This window comes from Rhinoderma darwinii, chromosome 9 (assembly GCF_050947455.1).
Source record: "Rhinoderma darwinii isolate aRhiDar2 chromosome 9, aRhiDar2.hap1, whole genome shotgun sequence".
Taxonomy (NCBI): domain Eukaryota; kingdom Metazoa; phylum Chordata; class Amphibia; order Anura; family Rhinodermatidae; genus Rhinoderma; species Rhinoderma darwinii.
In genome coordinates, this window is record NC_134695.1 from 33,586,654 (window position 1) to 33,601,557 (window position 14,904).

Consider the following 14,904-nt stretch of genomic DNA (forward strand, 5'->3'; position numbering starts at 1 on the left):
GGACCACGGTCCGGGAATTTGTGGCCAGAAAACACTACGGTCGTGTGCATGAGGCCTAACTGTTTTGTCCTCCTTCTATGACATCCCATGTTTCCTGCTGTACCATTTAGTGTATTGAATTCTCATGCCCTGTTCATTTTCAGTGCGGAGATGACCTGAAGTTAGGGTTGCCACCTTTTCCTCCCAAAATTTTCGGCCAGGTTTAGGGTGTATACACATGGCAGTTTTTTGTATCTTTTTTTTTTTTGTGCGATTCTGTGCAAATCCCAGCAAAATTCACTACAAATCTGGCATCTGTAAATACACTTATGGGTAACATGGGTATAAAGAGGGTTTGGGGGTGTCAGTTCACACTGAATGTGAGTTGCTACTTGGCATCAGACAGACAATGACTGTAATTCAGTCCGTTTTCTCCTCCTTCTAACTCCGCTCTTGACAGTTTGCGCATGCCCAACTGCTGAATGTGGGGGTCTGTAGCTCTCTACTGCCTTACCCACTGCAATCTCCCGCTGGTAAAAATCCCATACTAGACCTAGTCCTGACACTGCTGACATTCCTAGGGATGGTAGTCTGGTAAAGGAAGAGTATCCAAATAGAACATAATCAGCACTGTCTTATTAGGCAAAAATACCGGCACTTGCCGTTGCCAAAATTTTGCTTCCCAGTATAAATATTGGCTATGGTTTTCAGGCCTGGTGGCAACCCTATTTGTAGTCATTGCCATTCAAGGAGATACATTTCTTGTACATGTTGTTCACACAAGAAGCTGCTTTTAGGCATTGACCCACCCTCCCTGAAGTCTGTTTTATGGAAATGTGTAAATATTTCAAGAGAATTAAATCGTATGGGCTATCTGTGAATACATTTGCCACCATGAAAAAGTATACTTCCCTCTCTCCTTTTATCAATAATTAATACTTGTGTTCATAGCTCGGAGAAATTAACTTTTTTTAATATAAATTTAAAGGAGAATTAAAAGAAAGTGTGCCATAGTGCGCCACTTGTCATACGTTTGGCCCATGGAAAACAATAGACACTTCAACAACACACTTCAACAACACATTCCTTTATATTTTTCTAAAAAACATTTTCCAAAGTATAGTAAATAAATATAGTGTGAAAGTGCCCTAAATGTGTGTGTAATGGACCGCTAAGTGTATGAATGTGGAGGTTTATGAATGTCGAACTTAAATTCAGGACATTTACGGAGATAACAGCCACATCTGGACTTCATCCATGCAATATATATGTGAGCCTGTTTGCTCAACAATTGCCTTTTTTAGTATTGGATATGTTGTAATGACTTTAATTTGTATATTTGTTACAGTACTGTATGTTCTTTGTGGAGAAAACAGTGGTACAGTGGAGTAATTTTATTCCTGTTAAATATCAGTTTCTGGGACTACTCAAAACCACAAGTCTGCTGGATGACTAGATTTTTAATGTTTTCCACATGAGCCATGAGGACAGATATATTTCAGAATTATTAAAGCATGATTCATTAGCGTGATCCAAACTGTCCAGTCTGCGAAAATAAAGTTATATGAACAAGTTAGACTATATATCACAGCGGGCACATAGCAGAATGGTTGCAGACATGAAGACTAAAGAAGCTTAGTACTATGCAAAAACAGTATAGAACTGACAGGAAACATGTATGATACCAGAAAAGATGTGAGCATCTATCTATTTCTTAGAAAAGACTATGATAAAGAAATATTTCATTTTGCATACCAGTGATATATGTCTATAGCTTAGAATATAGTATGAATACATTAGCAGCATGTAGTGTGAACTGTGATGATAAAATGATGAATATTACAATGATTATAACATACATGATCTTCCAGCTTCAAAGATATAATAATTAGATGCGTCACTTGTTTTTATGGGCACTGGAAAAAATCCCCTATTTTTATGGACTGTTTAGGTTGGAAATACTGGTACTCCGCTGGCCCCAGGGTCATATTATAGGGAGAGTAAAAATGTCCAAAGGTTTTATTTTTGATTTGAAATATTTATTCGTTTTTTTCACTAATAATAACTTTATTAACTTTTTTTTTTTTACAGTCCTAGGGGACATGGAGACTTGATCCAGCGATCATTAGATCGCTGGTACAATATACTACAATACTAATGTGTTGCAGTATATTGTAATTTTTATAGGCTCCTGTAACCGCTCGATCGCTGTTCCTGTCCCTTAGTCCCGGGTGTCAGCTGTAATACTAACACATTAACAATACTGAAGTGTTTAGACAGTGAATAGACATTCCACGGGATGTCTATTCACAATCTCTGCACTTCGTTACTCTGTCTGTGGTAGTTACAGCAGAGACCGCGTAATCTCGCGAGATTACGCGGTAAATGACCGGTTACAACGAGATCACACTTCCTCTGCTGTAACTACCATAGAAACAGTAACGAAGTGCAGAGATTGTGAATAGACATCCCGTGGAATGTCTATTCACTGTCTAAACCCTTCAGTATTGTTAATATGTTAGTATATGTTAGTATAAGACAGCACATAAGGATCTAACAGGATCCCTATTCGCTGTGTAAATGAATGGAGAGGATTGCATGATGCTGATTGGTCAGCGTCATACACTCCCCTGTACAACGCCCACTTGGTCTACAGTAAAAATACGCCCAGTTGGGCATTAAGCAACTCATTAGCATAAATCTAAAAACACTAATAAAGTGGTAAAAATAGATTGTTTATGTAAATAAAAAGCACTGCTGTCACCTACATTATAGCACCGATCTCCTTATGCAGGAGATAGGGCACTTATAATGTGGTGACAGAGCCTCTTTAAAGGGGTTTTCCCATCAGAGACATTTATGACATACAGATGTAGCCATCTTTATATTGCATTTTAACGCATTAAATAGACAGTTTCGACTTTAACTTTTTCTGTGGCTTTTCAATGGCTTTTGTTATGTGATATCATGCTGCAGCAAGTTAACAGAGTTAAGATAAAAGTGGCTGCATCCGTATCCACAGGATATGTCAGATAGATGCGGGTCCCACCTCTGGGACCCACATCTATCTTTAGAATGGAGCCCCCTAAACCCCGTTCTACTGTTCTGTGTTGTGGCTGAATTGTGTGATTTCCGACCATGAATTACAGAAACAGCGTAGCTTGCTGAGCTATGCTGTTTATGTAAGTCCCATAGAACTGAATGGTAGCTACAGAAACAGTGTAGCTCGCATGCTACGAAGCTTCTGTAACTGCCATTCACTACTATTGGAGTTTCGGAAACATCGTAGTCAGTCAGCATGTGGATAGGTCATCAGTATGAAAAAGTAAAAACTGATCAGAAACCTTTTTGACCCTCCCTGCCATCACTATGAGATAAATTTTTTCTAAGTGTTTGGAATTTTACATGACTTGACATGTCCTGACATGTATATTTTTAACTAAACTCAGTATGCAAGAGCTAGTGTAATGAAAGAGAGACATTATGTATGAAACTCTTAGGCCCTGTTCACACTGAGTTTTTTTCAATCCGTCAGAAAGAGGAAAAAAACGCCTCGACGAGTGTTTTGACAAGTTTTTGTCAAACCACTGTGCAAAAACCGTCTGGAGCAGTTTTTGCAGGAGGAATTTTCCCCCTGCAAAAAACTCTGTGTGAACATAGCCTAAGGCCTCATGCACACGACCGTAAGGGTTTTTACTGTCCACAAATACAGATCTGTAGCCGTCCGCAATTGCGAGTGCACCCATAGACTTCTATGGGCGAGTCCGTGCCACAATTGAGGACAAGAATAGGACAAGTTCTATAATTTGCGGATAATTTCTACGGCCCGGAAACACATCCGTAAATATATGTAAAGTTGTCAGTGGCCAAAAGAAATGAATGGGTCTGCAATTTCATCCGTAATTATGGATTCCATTAATACGGGAAAAAATTAAGGTCGTGTGCACATGGCAGATTTTTTTACACAAATTGCTGCAACTAAAATTCTGTTCTGTACATGTGAATGGGATTGTTTCTTCTGTATTTGAATGGAATTCTGCAAATATCACTCAATTTCTGCATGTGAATATACCCTAATGCTCCTGGATCAGGCAGTGAGGAGAGTCTTTGAGTCTCTGGAAGCTTCTGGGAAGGTGGGTACCACTTTGCAGCAAGAGTTCTGGGAGATTGGGCACCAACTGGCAGCAATAAGGTCATTCAATCATAGCAACATGGAATATTCAAGGTAATAGTCCAGGATACTAACACAATCATGCTTGTAACAGGCAAATGGTCAGCAGCAAAGGTGGAACTAATGGCAGAGGATAGAAATTAAGCTATGAGTTGTCCTACAGTGCAGGCAAAGCCAAACATCAGGACTGGAGGATAAAGCAAAAGCGGTAACAAGACACAAGAAAAAGGCCAAAACTGGTAACCAAAATAAATACGGAGGCACAGGTGAGGAATGCAGTTATGTGGGAACCAGTACAGAAACACAGGGCCCATAGCACAGAACAGGGACAAGAGATGGCAGGACCACAGATAAGTGTCCAAGGAATCCGGCTGGATACAGGACTGCATCTACGAGCTAAGACAATGTTCCACAACTTCCTAAACTGCCAATCAACAATAGTGGGGAATAACAAGATACAAGCCACTAAGACAGCACAAAATTCACATAACAAATACAAGCGGGAATATGTATGAAAACTCTCCCATACAGATTCTTGGGGTTTCACTGCCACTGAAAGTAGGTCAAGCACTTGCCCCTTAACCCCTTCCCGACATTTGTCGTATGGATACGTCATGGAAAGCTAGTGATTCCCGCATTTTGTCATATCCATACGACAAATGGATGGCACCGACTCAGAAGTCGGTGCCATCACCCCCGGATGTCAGCTGTATCTTACCGCTGACATCCGGCTGTAATGGTGTGCACCGAAATAAGCTTCGATCCCCGCCATTAACCTCTTAAATGCAGCGGTCAAAAGCAATCGCTGCATTTAAGGTGTTTGCAGCAGAGGCTTAATACATTCTTTTTACAAAAGTAATTTTATTGTGCAAAAAGTTGTAAAACATAAGAAGTGCTATAAATTAGGTATCGCCGGAATCGTACTGACCCACAGAATAAAGTTAACATCTAGTTTATAACGCATGGTGAACGCTGTATAAAAAAACCTAAAAAATTATGCCGGAATTGCCTCCCAAAAAATAGGATAAAAAGTGATCAAAAAGTTGCATGTGCCCCAAAATAGTACCAATAATAACTATAGCTCGTCTCGCAAAAAAAAAAACCCTCATGCCACTAGGTCTATGAAAAATAAAATGAGTTAAGGCTCCAATAAGTCAGGAAATAAAAAATATGCAGTTGTGCAGGCCGGAGGGGAACATTTCTTCTGTTTCAAGAGGTGAATTATCAAGACTCTAAAATTAGGGAACCAGGAAGGGGAGGGCCTAAACACATCTGCTGGAAGTGAGGGTTGCCCGTATTATACCAGGACAACGAAAATTCCCCAAACTGCAAAGGTGCGGAGTGTGGACCAAAAGGGGTATAAGAAAGGACACCATTTATCAGTACGACACTGGCCTGTGCAGAAAAGATTGCATAACACACATCTATGGATTATTTTACCCCATTATTATACCACCTGACTATGCCCCTGATGTACTCTGCACGGCTTACATACGTCCCCACATTATACACTGAAATACCAGTAAAACTCCAAACAAAACTACTACCAAGCAAAAGCCATGCTCCAAAAGCCAAATGGCGCTCCCTCCTTTCTGAAGCCTACAGCGTACTCAAACAGCAGTTTAATTCCACATATATGGCATCGCCATACCCGGGAGAACCCTTTTAACAGTTTTTGCGGTGTGTGTCCCCAGTCGCACAAGCTCGGCACGACATATTTGCCACTTAAATGGCATATCTAGAGAAAAATGTAAACTTTTACTTTGCACCATGCGAAGCACAATCATTTATGGAAAAGACCTGTGGGGTGAAAATGCTCACTACACCCCTTAATAAATGCCTTGAGTGGCGTAGTTTCCAAAATGCAGTTACTTCTCAGGGGTTTCTTTTATTATTTCACATCAAAGCCTCTGCAATTGTGAACCAATACTTAATTGCTTTAATTTCACATGGAACTCTTTCACTGACCCCTGTCAAATGTCCAGGCAAAAGGCTAGTGCCCCATGTAGGGTGATTCTAAAACCAGGAAACACAGCATAATAATTAGAGAGCTGTCTTGTTATGGTGGAACAAGCTGGGCACCACATATTGGCATATCTATGGAAAAAATTAAATTTTCACTCTGCAACATCGAGTGCACACTAATTTCTGCAAAACACCTGTGGGTTTAACATGCTTACTACACCCCTAGGTGAATACCTTGAGGAGTGTAGTTTCCAAAATGGGGTCACTTCTGGGGGGTTTCCACTGTTTTGGTCCCACAGGGGCTTTCCAAATGCGACATAGCGTCCAGAAACCAATCAAGCAAAATCTGTACTCCAAAAGCCAAATGCTGCTCCTTCCCTTCTGAGCCCTACTGTGTGCCCAAACAGCAGTTTATGACCACAAATGAGGTATTGCCGTACTCGGCAGAAATTGCTTTACAGATTTTGGTATTCTTTTTTTTTCCATTATTTGTTGAGAAAATTATCCATTTTGAGCTAAATCTACATCATATTGAAGAAAAAGGATTGTTTTTATTTTCACTGCCCAATTCTAATAAATTCTATGAAACACCTGTGGGGTCAAAATGCTCACTACACCCCTAGATGAATCAATGTTCTTTTATGGGACTATTCACATGGCCGTTGTTTTAATGGACCGTGTGAACGGCCTGTGAAAGAAGAGGACATGTCCTATTTTTGGCTGTTTTCACGGATCCCTCAATAGATTGAAGTCTATGAGGAATCTGTGAAATCTAATCTTGCATGGATGCAAATCGGCCATGAATAACAATTTTCACGACCGATTTGACACCCGTTCGTGTGAATAAGTCCTTACTAACTTTTGGATTCTTTTATAAACTACAGAATTTTTATGATCTAAGCCTATTATTATTTTAAGATATTTCAGACTGATTTTTAACGGAAGTATTTTTTTTTTATTATGGCACTATTGGGGGTAAAATGTCCCAAAAAAATAATAAAGTTTTCATGTAATACAAGAATGTCCCGGGTCCGCCGGAGTGGGGAGACACTCTCACTTAGTGCCTCTCTCTGCTGGCTCATGGACAGGGGTCCCGAGTGATCCATTTGCTCTAAAACCGCACATCATTGTTAGACAACCTCTTTCAAAGTTTTAATAACATAAAGGTGCATTGGGAAGAAAAATCTTAAAATTTCCTTTCTGGTTATAGTTTTTTTTTTTTACTTCATAAAGCCTCATGGGGAGCATTTTCATTTTGTATTTACTTTTTAAATTACTGTTTTTCCATTGGGTTTGGGTTGTCATCATGGTAACCAACGTCCGTAAATTCCTGGACAGTCTGTAAAATTAGGGGATTTTTTTCCAGTGTTGGTAAAAAATAAAAATAAAACAGTAATGCGTTCTACAGATTATTGGAATTGTAATAATTTGAAAGGTCACAGTACATGCCGCATTGCAGTTCACATTAGTATTCTAAGCTGTAGACATATATTACTTATCATCTTTTTGATTCATTATGGTTTTCCGATTTTGTCTGTAATAAATGTTCTGTCCGTGAATTTTGGATAAAATGTCCTGAAAAAAGAAAAGATCAGGTTGGCAACCATAGCAGTTGTCATAGAGTTACATCAGACACTACAGGCTTGCCCCTTATATTACCGGCTTTCCTGTATCCTCACATCCGGATCAGGGTATATGCTTGTATATACATATTTTTGTAGGTTGATGCAATTCAGTTGTGTAAACGTCTGTATGCTTTGTCTTTAACAGGCGATAAATATTGGGTTTATTCCTCAAGCGCACTAGAAAGCGGATATCCCAAAAAGTTAACTAGCCTTGGATTACCGTCAGATCTCAAGCGTGTGGACGCTGCATTCAATTGGAGCAAGAACAAAAAAACCTACATTTTTGCTGGAGACAAGTTTTGGAGGTAATGTCAATATTTCTGTCGAGTTAGTGAAATGTTTCTCCTTTCATAACCCCCTTCGGAGTTTTAGCAGACACAGATCCACTCTCATCTGTATGCGGTGTTCATTATTGCAGCTCAGTACGACTTACAATGTTTGGTAAAACTTAGAAGATCCTTTATTTTTTTTATTAAAAATATGTGGACATATAGTAAAAATTAAAATGCACGTTAAATAGGGATTTTGGGACTTTAATATTAATGAAAACCAACTTTTAAAATGTTTAGCAATCATGGTCAGTCAGGATGTGGAAAAGATAGGCCACGGCCGTTTCGCGTATTCCCGTGCTTTGTCAAGTCCCTTGCGTCATGTCTACGAGCGTTTCACGTGATCCCACGCTTTGTGAGTGCCTTGACCAAGTGTGGGATCACGTGAAACGGCGGTAGAGTTAACGCCAGGGCCTTGACAAAGCGTGGAACCACACAAAACGGGCATAGGCTATGCTTTCCACATTCTAGTGACCATGATCGTTGAATAAAGGATCCTTTTTTGTAAAATCGGTAAGTGCCTCTACGTTTATTCTCTGACGTTTATTCTACTGTTGAAGATAAAAATAATAGATCTGTAGAATGTGTTGCCACAAATTGGCACATGACTGAACAATTACATTGCTGTAATCACTAAAAAGGAATCCATACTTTGATAATATGTCTCTGGGACGCCCACTGATCATATGAAAGAAGGGGCTGCACCCCCTTTGAAGTTTTATCTTATACAGATCTCACTGTCATCTCTATGAGGTGTCCATTATTGCAGCTGGGTACAAACTATGTTTGGTAAGACTTAGAAGATCCTTTATTTTTTTAGTCAAAATATTGTGAACATACAGTGAAACTTACAATGCACGTGAAATAGGGATTTTGGGACTTTAATATTGATGACCTGTCCTCATAATAAGCCATCAATATTTGCTTGGTGGAGGTCCGACTCCTGCTACCCCCATCGATCAGCTGAATAAATGAGCTGTAGTTCACTGCAGCACAGTCCCCTTTAAGTAAAGGATACTGAGCTGCAGTACCAGGCTCAGTTACAATTGTATACACGGCGCTGAGACGGATATATAATTGAGGGGACACACTGCAGCTCCTTCATTAAACTGATTGGCAAAGTGGAAAACACTTTGTGTTTCTCTTTTATACATTATACATTTCAAGATTGTAATGGGATTAGGGTTATTCTGAACACTTGATCATTTTGATTGTTTATGATTGCAGAATATTGAGGTACTTGCATCATTTTTATATTTCTTATTTCCTCAGATATAATGAAGCAAAGAAGAAAATGGATACCGGTTTCCCTAAATTAATTGCAGATTCATGGAATGGTGTACATGATAATTTAGATGCTGTATTTGACCTCAATGGAAATGGTAAGAAAATGTACTTTAATTGAAAAGCAAAGCTAATTTCTGGTGCACCTTTACAAACATGACACCTACAATGTCACATCAACCATCTTGAATTAAAGGGGTCGTTCATTTTGAAACATTCCTTTTTTGATATGTTTTGTTATACTGAGCGGATAAAATGTGTTCCCCAATTGGAACTTTCTTCTAATAGACAAATCTGGGGAAATGCGTGTTGCTCCAGTTTTACAAGAGACTCCCCAAGTTCTCGAAGGGCAGGGTTTGTTGGGAAGGGATATGAAAGAGGCAATATAATTAAAGGAGGTTACTTTTGTGTATGAGTACTGAAAGGCAACTCAGTACTACAAATGTGTGGCGGGGGGAAGGTGTTGTAACATACTAACATGTGAAGTTGAAAAATACATAAAAAGTCCATCCAGTTCAGCCTATTATCCTGCAATGTTGATCCAGAGGAAGCCAAAAACCCTCATGAAGCAAAAGCCAGTTTTCCTCATCTTGGGGAAAAATTACTTCCTGACTCCAATATGGCATTTAGAATATATCCTTGGATCACAACCCATCTCCAGTAATCTAGTAAACATAACTTGTAATATTATTACACTCAAGAAAGAAATCCAGGCATCTTTTGAAGTCTTTCAGTGAATTTCACATAACAACTTCCTCTGGCAGGGAGTTCCATAGTCTCACTGCTGTTACAGTAAAGTATCCCCTTCTCCTATATGTTGGTGTAGAGACCTTCTTTTCTCTGGACGTAGTGGATGCCCCCTTGTTGTAGCAGTGCTCACCTTGAGTAGTTGATCATAAGTACAACCTGTTTAATGGATTGGTTATGCATTCAGCTCTTGGTAGGATAAACCTGATCTGTGATCGAGCTGGACTGACTCATTGGTGCTGGCTTTTCCAAAACTAATGTTGTCAAGAAAATGTTACCAAGTAAGGTGCGCCAGTCTAAGTATAGGAGATAGATGGAGTGCTTTTCACCAAATTTATTAAAAGGCGGATGCCTTTTTGGTGCATTTTGAACTGTCTAATGGCTGATTCACACGAAAGTAGAATATGTCCGTGTGACGGCCGTTAAAACAACGGCCATCACACGGACGTATGTATTTCAATGAGGCCGTTCACATGGACGTATTTTCAACGGACCGTGTGAAGTGTCTGTTGAAAAATAGAACATGTCCTATTTTCTTAAGTATTCACGGATCCCTTCATAGTCTCAAGTCTTTGGGGATCCGTGAAAACGGGACTCGCAACTTGGGCGTGAAAATCTGCAGTTTTTCATGTCCGAGTTTCCCCACATTGGTCTGAATAAGGCCTTACAGTCAGAAAATTAACTCTACACCTGCTATGAGCAGCCGTAGATTTACGTCAAATATTTTTCCACTAGAACCTATTTCTACGTCTCCTTGGAAAAGTTGTACATTTTACCTCAATTTTGTTGCACAAAAACCTGGTGTAAACGGCATAATAATATGTCAAGGTCCACAGAGCCTTATTAACTGCAGAAAGAAATGTTAAGGAGAGAGAAAAGCATTCCTAAGGTAAAAGTATGAATCACTGGTCACTTCTAAAGAGGTGGACAGGATGGATGATAGGAGTAGTGCATAGAAAAGATGTAATGGACATTGCCGTCTTTGTCAAAAATGACTGTCTGATAACCTGCGCATTATTGTATTGACAGAATGTATTGACAGAATCCTGTCCTTCTTTGCTCACCACACACATGCAGCTTGAACATCTGCCACAGTTACATCCCCTGCTTATAGAGTATACAGGAATAAACAGAATAACCATTATCCCCAAAATAACCATTGTCCCCCAAAATGATTCAAGATAATGAAATTGTTTTATATGTGTGTGTCACTTGGCAACTCTAGAAAATATTCCACAATTGACTTATTTTTCTCTTGCTATATTTTAGGCTACAGTTATTTCTTCAAAGACCAATACTATCACGAAATGGAAGATAAGATTTTGAAGATTGTTAAAATCGGAAATATAAAAACTGATTGGCTTGGTTGCTGAATGATACAATGTTACATTAACCATATATTGTTATTTGTATGTATTCCAGCTTACTTTTGTATGGTCTTTATTGCCGGTTAGAGAATTGTACTGAACGACCAGTCTGGCACTGGTATCTTGACAGTATGTGCAAGTGCACCTCATTTCCCATATATGATAATTTAATGTGTTGCGTACCCAAAAAGAGCATATAAGAAACATGGCAGATGTTTGTTAACATCTGTAAGAATTGTTCTTTACCCAGGCAGCCAATCATCTAAATTAATTCACTTTAACCACATAACTCGCCATTCCCATATTGATGATAAACCCACATACCCATGGATAGAGGCACAGGTTGCCTAAAGACTTGTGAAGATTGCTGTAAATTACAAAAGTAATATTGTACTGTAGACAGATATAACATTTATATTCTGGATTAAATTTATATCCAACTGTTGTACTAATTGACAATTATTGTTTGTTTCTAAATGTATCAAACCTGTACAACAATCATTTGAATTGACCTTAAAGTAACAATTTACAAGACAACCAAAGCAGAAGGTGAAGTATAAAAATAAACAACACAACAATGATATCTAAAGGCTTATATTTTCATAGTAAAACCTATCAACATTAGAATCCCTCCCTATGTACCTGAATAGCGTTTTCTTCTTGAAGATGTACATGCAATAATAGCTGAGGATTTGTCGCCGAGTTACAACCCATGTGACAGTAAGGAGTCCATTGTCTCTGTGCTTAGGCAGGATTCACACGACCGGGTCGTTCCCGAGCCCGAGTGTCGGCCGGTAAAATCGGCCATTTTGCCCGGCCGGTTTGCATTACGTTTTGCATCCGTGCCGGGCCGGGCAGATCCGGACAGTGACATCAGCGGCAACTCCTGAAGGGGAATCCCCATGTGTTCGGGGATTCCGCTTCAAGAGTTTCCCCTGATGTCACTGCCCAGATATGGACAGAGACATCAAGCGCTCTGTCCAGGAGCGGAATCCCCGAAAACACGGGGATTCCGCTCCTTCAAGGAGCTAAAGTGCGGCTAGCACACAGCAGAGCGGGGAGATACCTCCCCGCTCTGCTATAGTGGCGTCGCTACAGTGGTATCAGCCGCAGCAGCTGCTAGCAGCGCCATCGAAGGTGTCGCCGGGCCAGGGTGCTTTTAAAACAAGCAGGGGAAGGGAGCCAGCGCAGCGCTCCCTTCCACCTCCTGTACACCCCGGCCCTGCCACACAGTGTACAGCCATTCGTCCGAATGGCATCAACTCCTCCTCCTCACATGCACTCTGCGCTGTGAGGTGGAGGAGATAGAGCGCAAGCGCCGGAAAACCCGGCCATCACTCAGGACACATCCCCGTGATGGCCGTGTAATACCCGGCCCCATAGACTTCTATGGGAGCCGGGCGGCCGGGTACCCGGGCGAAGATAGAGCGTGTCCTATTTTTTGACGGCCGGTTTTCCCGGGCGTCAAAAAATCGGTCGTGTGAATAGCGCCATTAGGGGTCTTATATTCCTAATACAGCCGGGTGCCCCTGCCGTGTGAATGAGGCCTTAGACTTCAGGTAATGTGGTGGTCACCTTGCTAGGGGGACAACTGCACTCTTTTGCTGTAGGCTCTGATAGTACTGCTCTTGTATGTCTTTCTGTGTGGTGAGTCATGCTAATGCCTCTCTTTTATCCACACAGCATTAGGCTAAGTTCACATTAAAGTTACAAAAACGTATGCATTTGTAACATACGCTTACGTTTTTTGGTCGTATACGTTTTTATATGTTTGTGTCCGTTCTTCTAAAAACTTATATTTTTTTGTGCTTGAGCTATATCAAACTTTGTAAAGTCAAGATTTTTCATATATGGTAACAAAATCGTACACGTTTTATGTATGCGAATGTGGAGTTTAAGATTTCATATGTCGCCCATACATGGCCATTGACTTCAATACAAATAAAAACATACGTGTAGTATACGTTTTGGAAAAGTACTGAAAAGCGTAGTAGACTACGCTTTTCAGGACATGGAAAAAAAAAGGATAGAACGTAAGAACACAAAACGTATGCACAAACTGCACCATTAGGGCATCCGTCCTGACCATAGAAACCAATGTACACGCTGTGGTACGCGTTTTTACACTTTTTTTCATGTCAAAACGTGCACGTCCGACGTGCAGTAAAAACGAGATGTGAACTTAACCTTAATGAAATGAAAGCTAGGACGTCTTGAGAAGCAGTAAGAAAATATGGCTGCTAAGCTCTGATATTAAAAGATGGAAAATTAAGGGATTTGACTTGAAATAAGATTGTATATCAACAGATAACTGCTAACTAGCAGAACTAGGATGAGGGAGTCTATATTCCACTTTTAATTAAATGAATCTCAAGCAAAATGATGACTATGAAACATTTCTATAGCATTTTTTTAAACACACACAACATTCAGATGGTTGGTGACCCTATTGGTGTGATTGTGTGCCCACTTGTGATTGACAAACAGGGCGAGGAAAGGAGGTGACTGAGACTAGCTTAAAGGCTATGTAAACCTTTGAACACTTTTTAAAAAAAATATAAAATAATGTATTATAGTGTTTAATGCAACTTTTGAATTGGTTTTTATTAAGAAAAATGTTTACTTTAAAAAAAATAGCTTCTATGTATCCTGGATATTAGATGTGATCAGAGGCAGGTAAATCCTTTGTGTCAGAGACACGCAGGACCCGCTGTCATCGAAGGACTCAATCCCACTCACCTGACAGATTCCGGTTTCAGCGCAAGATACAGATTCTATATAACCAGGATACACAGAAGCTCTCTCTCAAAAAGTGAAAATAATTTTTAATGAAAACCATTGTTTTAGAAAAAAGTATTCAACAGGTTTACATAGCCTTTAAAGCAGGGGTGGGGAACCTTTTTTCTGCCGAGTGCCATTTGGATATTTATAATATAATTTGCGGGCCATACAAAATCATCAACTTAAAAATTTGCCTGCTATATTTGGTCAAACATCTAATGTGATGGCTGGAACTGCTTCCCTGTGGTGAGACGTGTGATGTTAGCCGGTATTGATGATGTTGCTACTGAGTCGGTCAGTCTGGAGTGCAGTCGACTCTTTGGTAAGTTTTGGAAAGAACTAGCAGCAGTAAGTTGTTCCGACTTACTTAAAAGGGTTTTCCCATCAGGGACATTTATGACATATCCACGGGAAATCTCATAAATCTCAGATAGATGTGGGTCACAACTCTGGGACCCGCACCTATCTCTAGAAAGGGGCCCCCTAAACCCCGTTCTGTAACTCCCATAGTAGGGAATGTCAGTTACAGAAGCAGCACAGCATGTGAGTTACGCTGTTTCTGTAACTGGCATTCAGTTCTATGGGACTTACGGAAGCAGCGTAGCTCATTCTAGAGATAGATCTGGGACCCAGAGGCAGCACCCGCATCTATCTGA

General features: G+C 40.1%; 1 protein-coding gene across 1 annotated transcript in view; it reads left to right on the forward strand.

Moving 5' to 3' along the window:
- Positions 1 to 11,908, forward strand: part of MMP2 (matrix metallopeptidase 2) — a 52,331-nt gene extending 40,423 nt beyond the window's left edge. Inside the window, exons 11-13 of the mRNA XM_075836915.1 lie at positions 7,886 to 8,045; positions 9,342 to 9,451; positions 11,370 to 11,908. Coding sequence (XP_075693030.1) covers positions 7,886 to 8,045; positions 9,342 to 9,451; positions 11,370 to 11,473 — 374 coding nt within the window. The 3' untranslated portion in view covers positions 11,474 to 11,908. The remainder of the gene's footprint in view (positions 1 to 7,885; positions 8,046 to 9,341; positions 9,452 to 11,369) is intronic.
- The last annotated feature ends 2,996 nt before the right edge of the window (positions 11,909 to 14,904 follow it).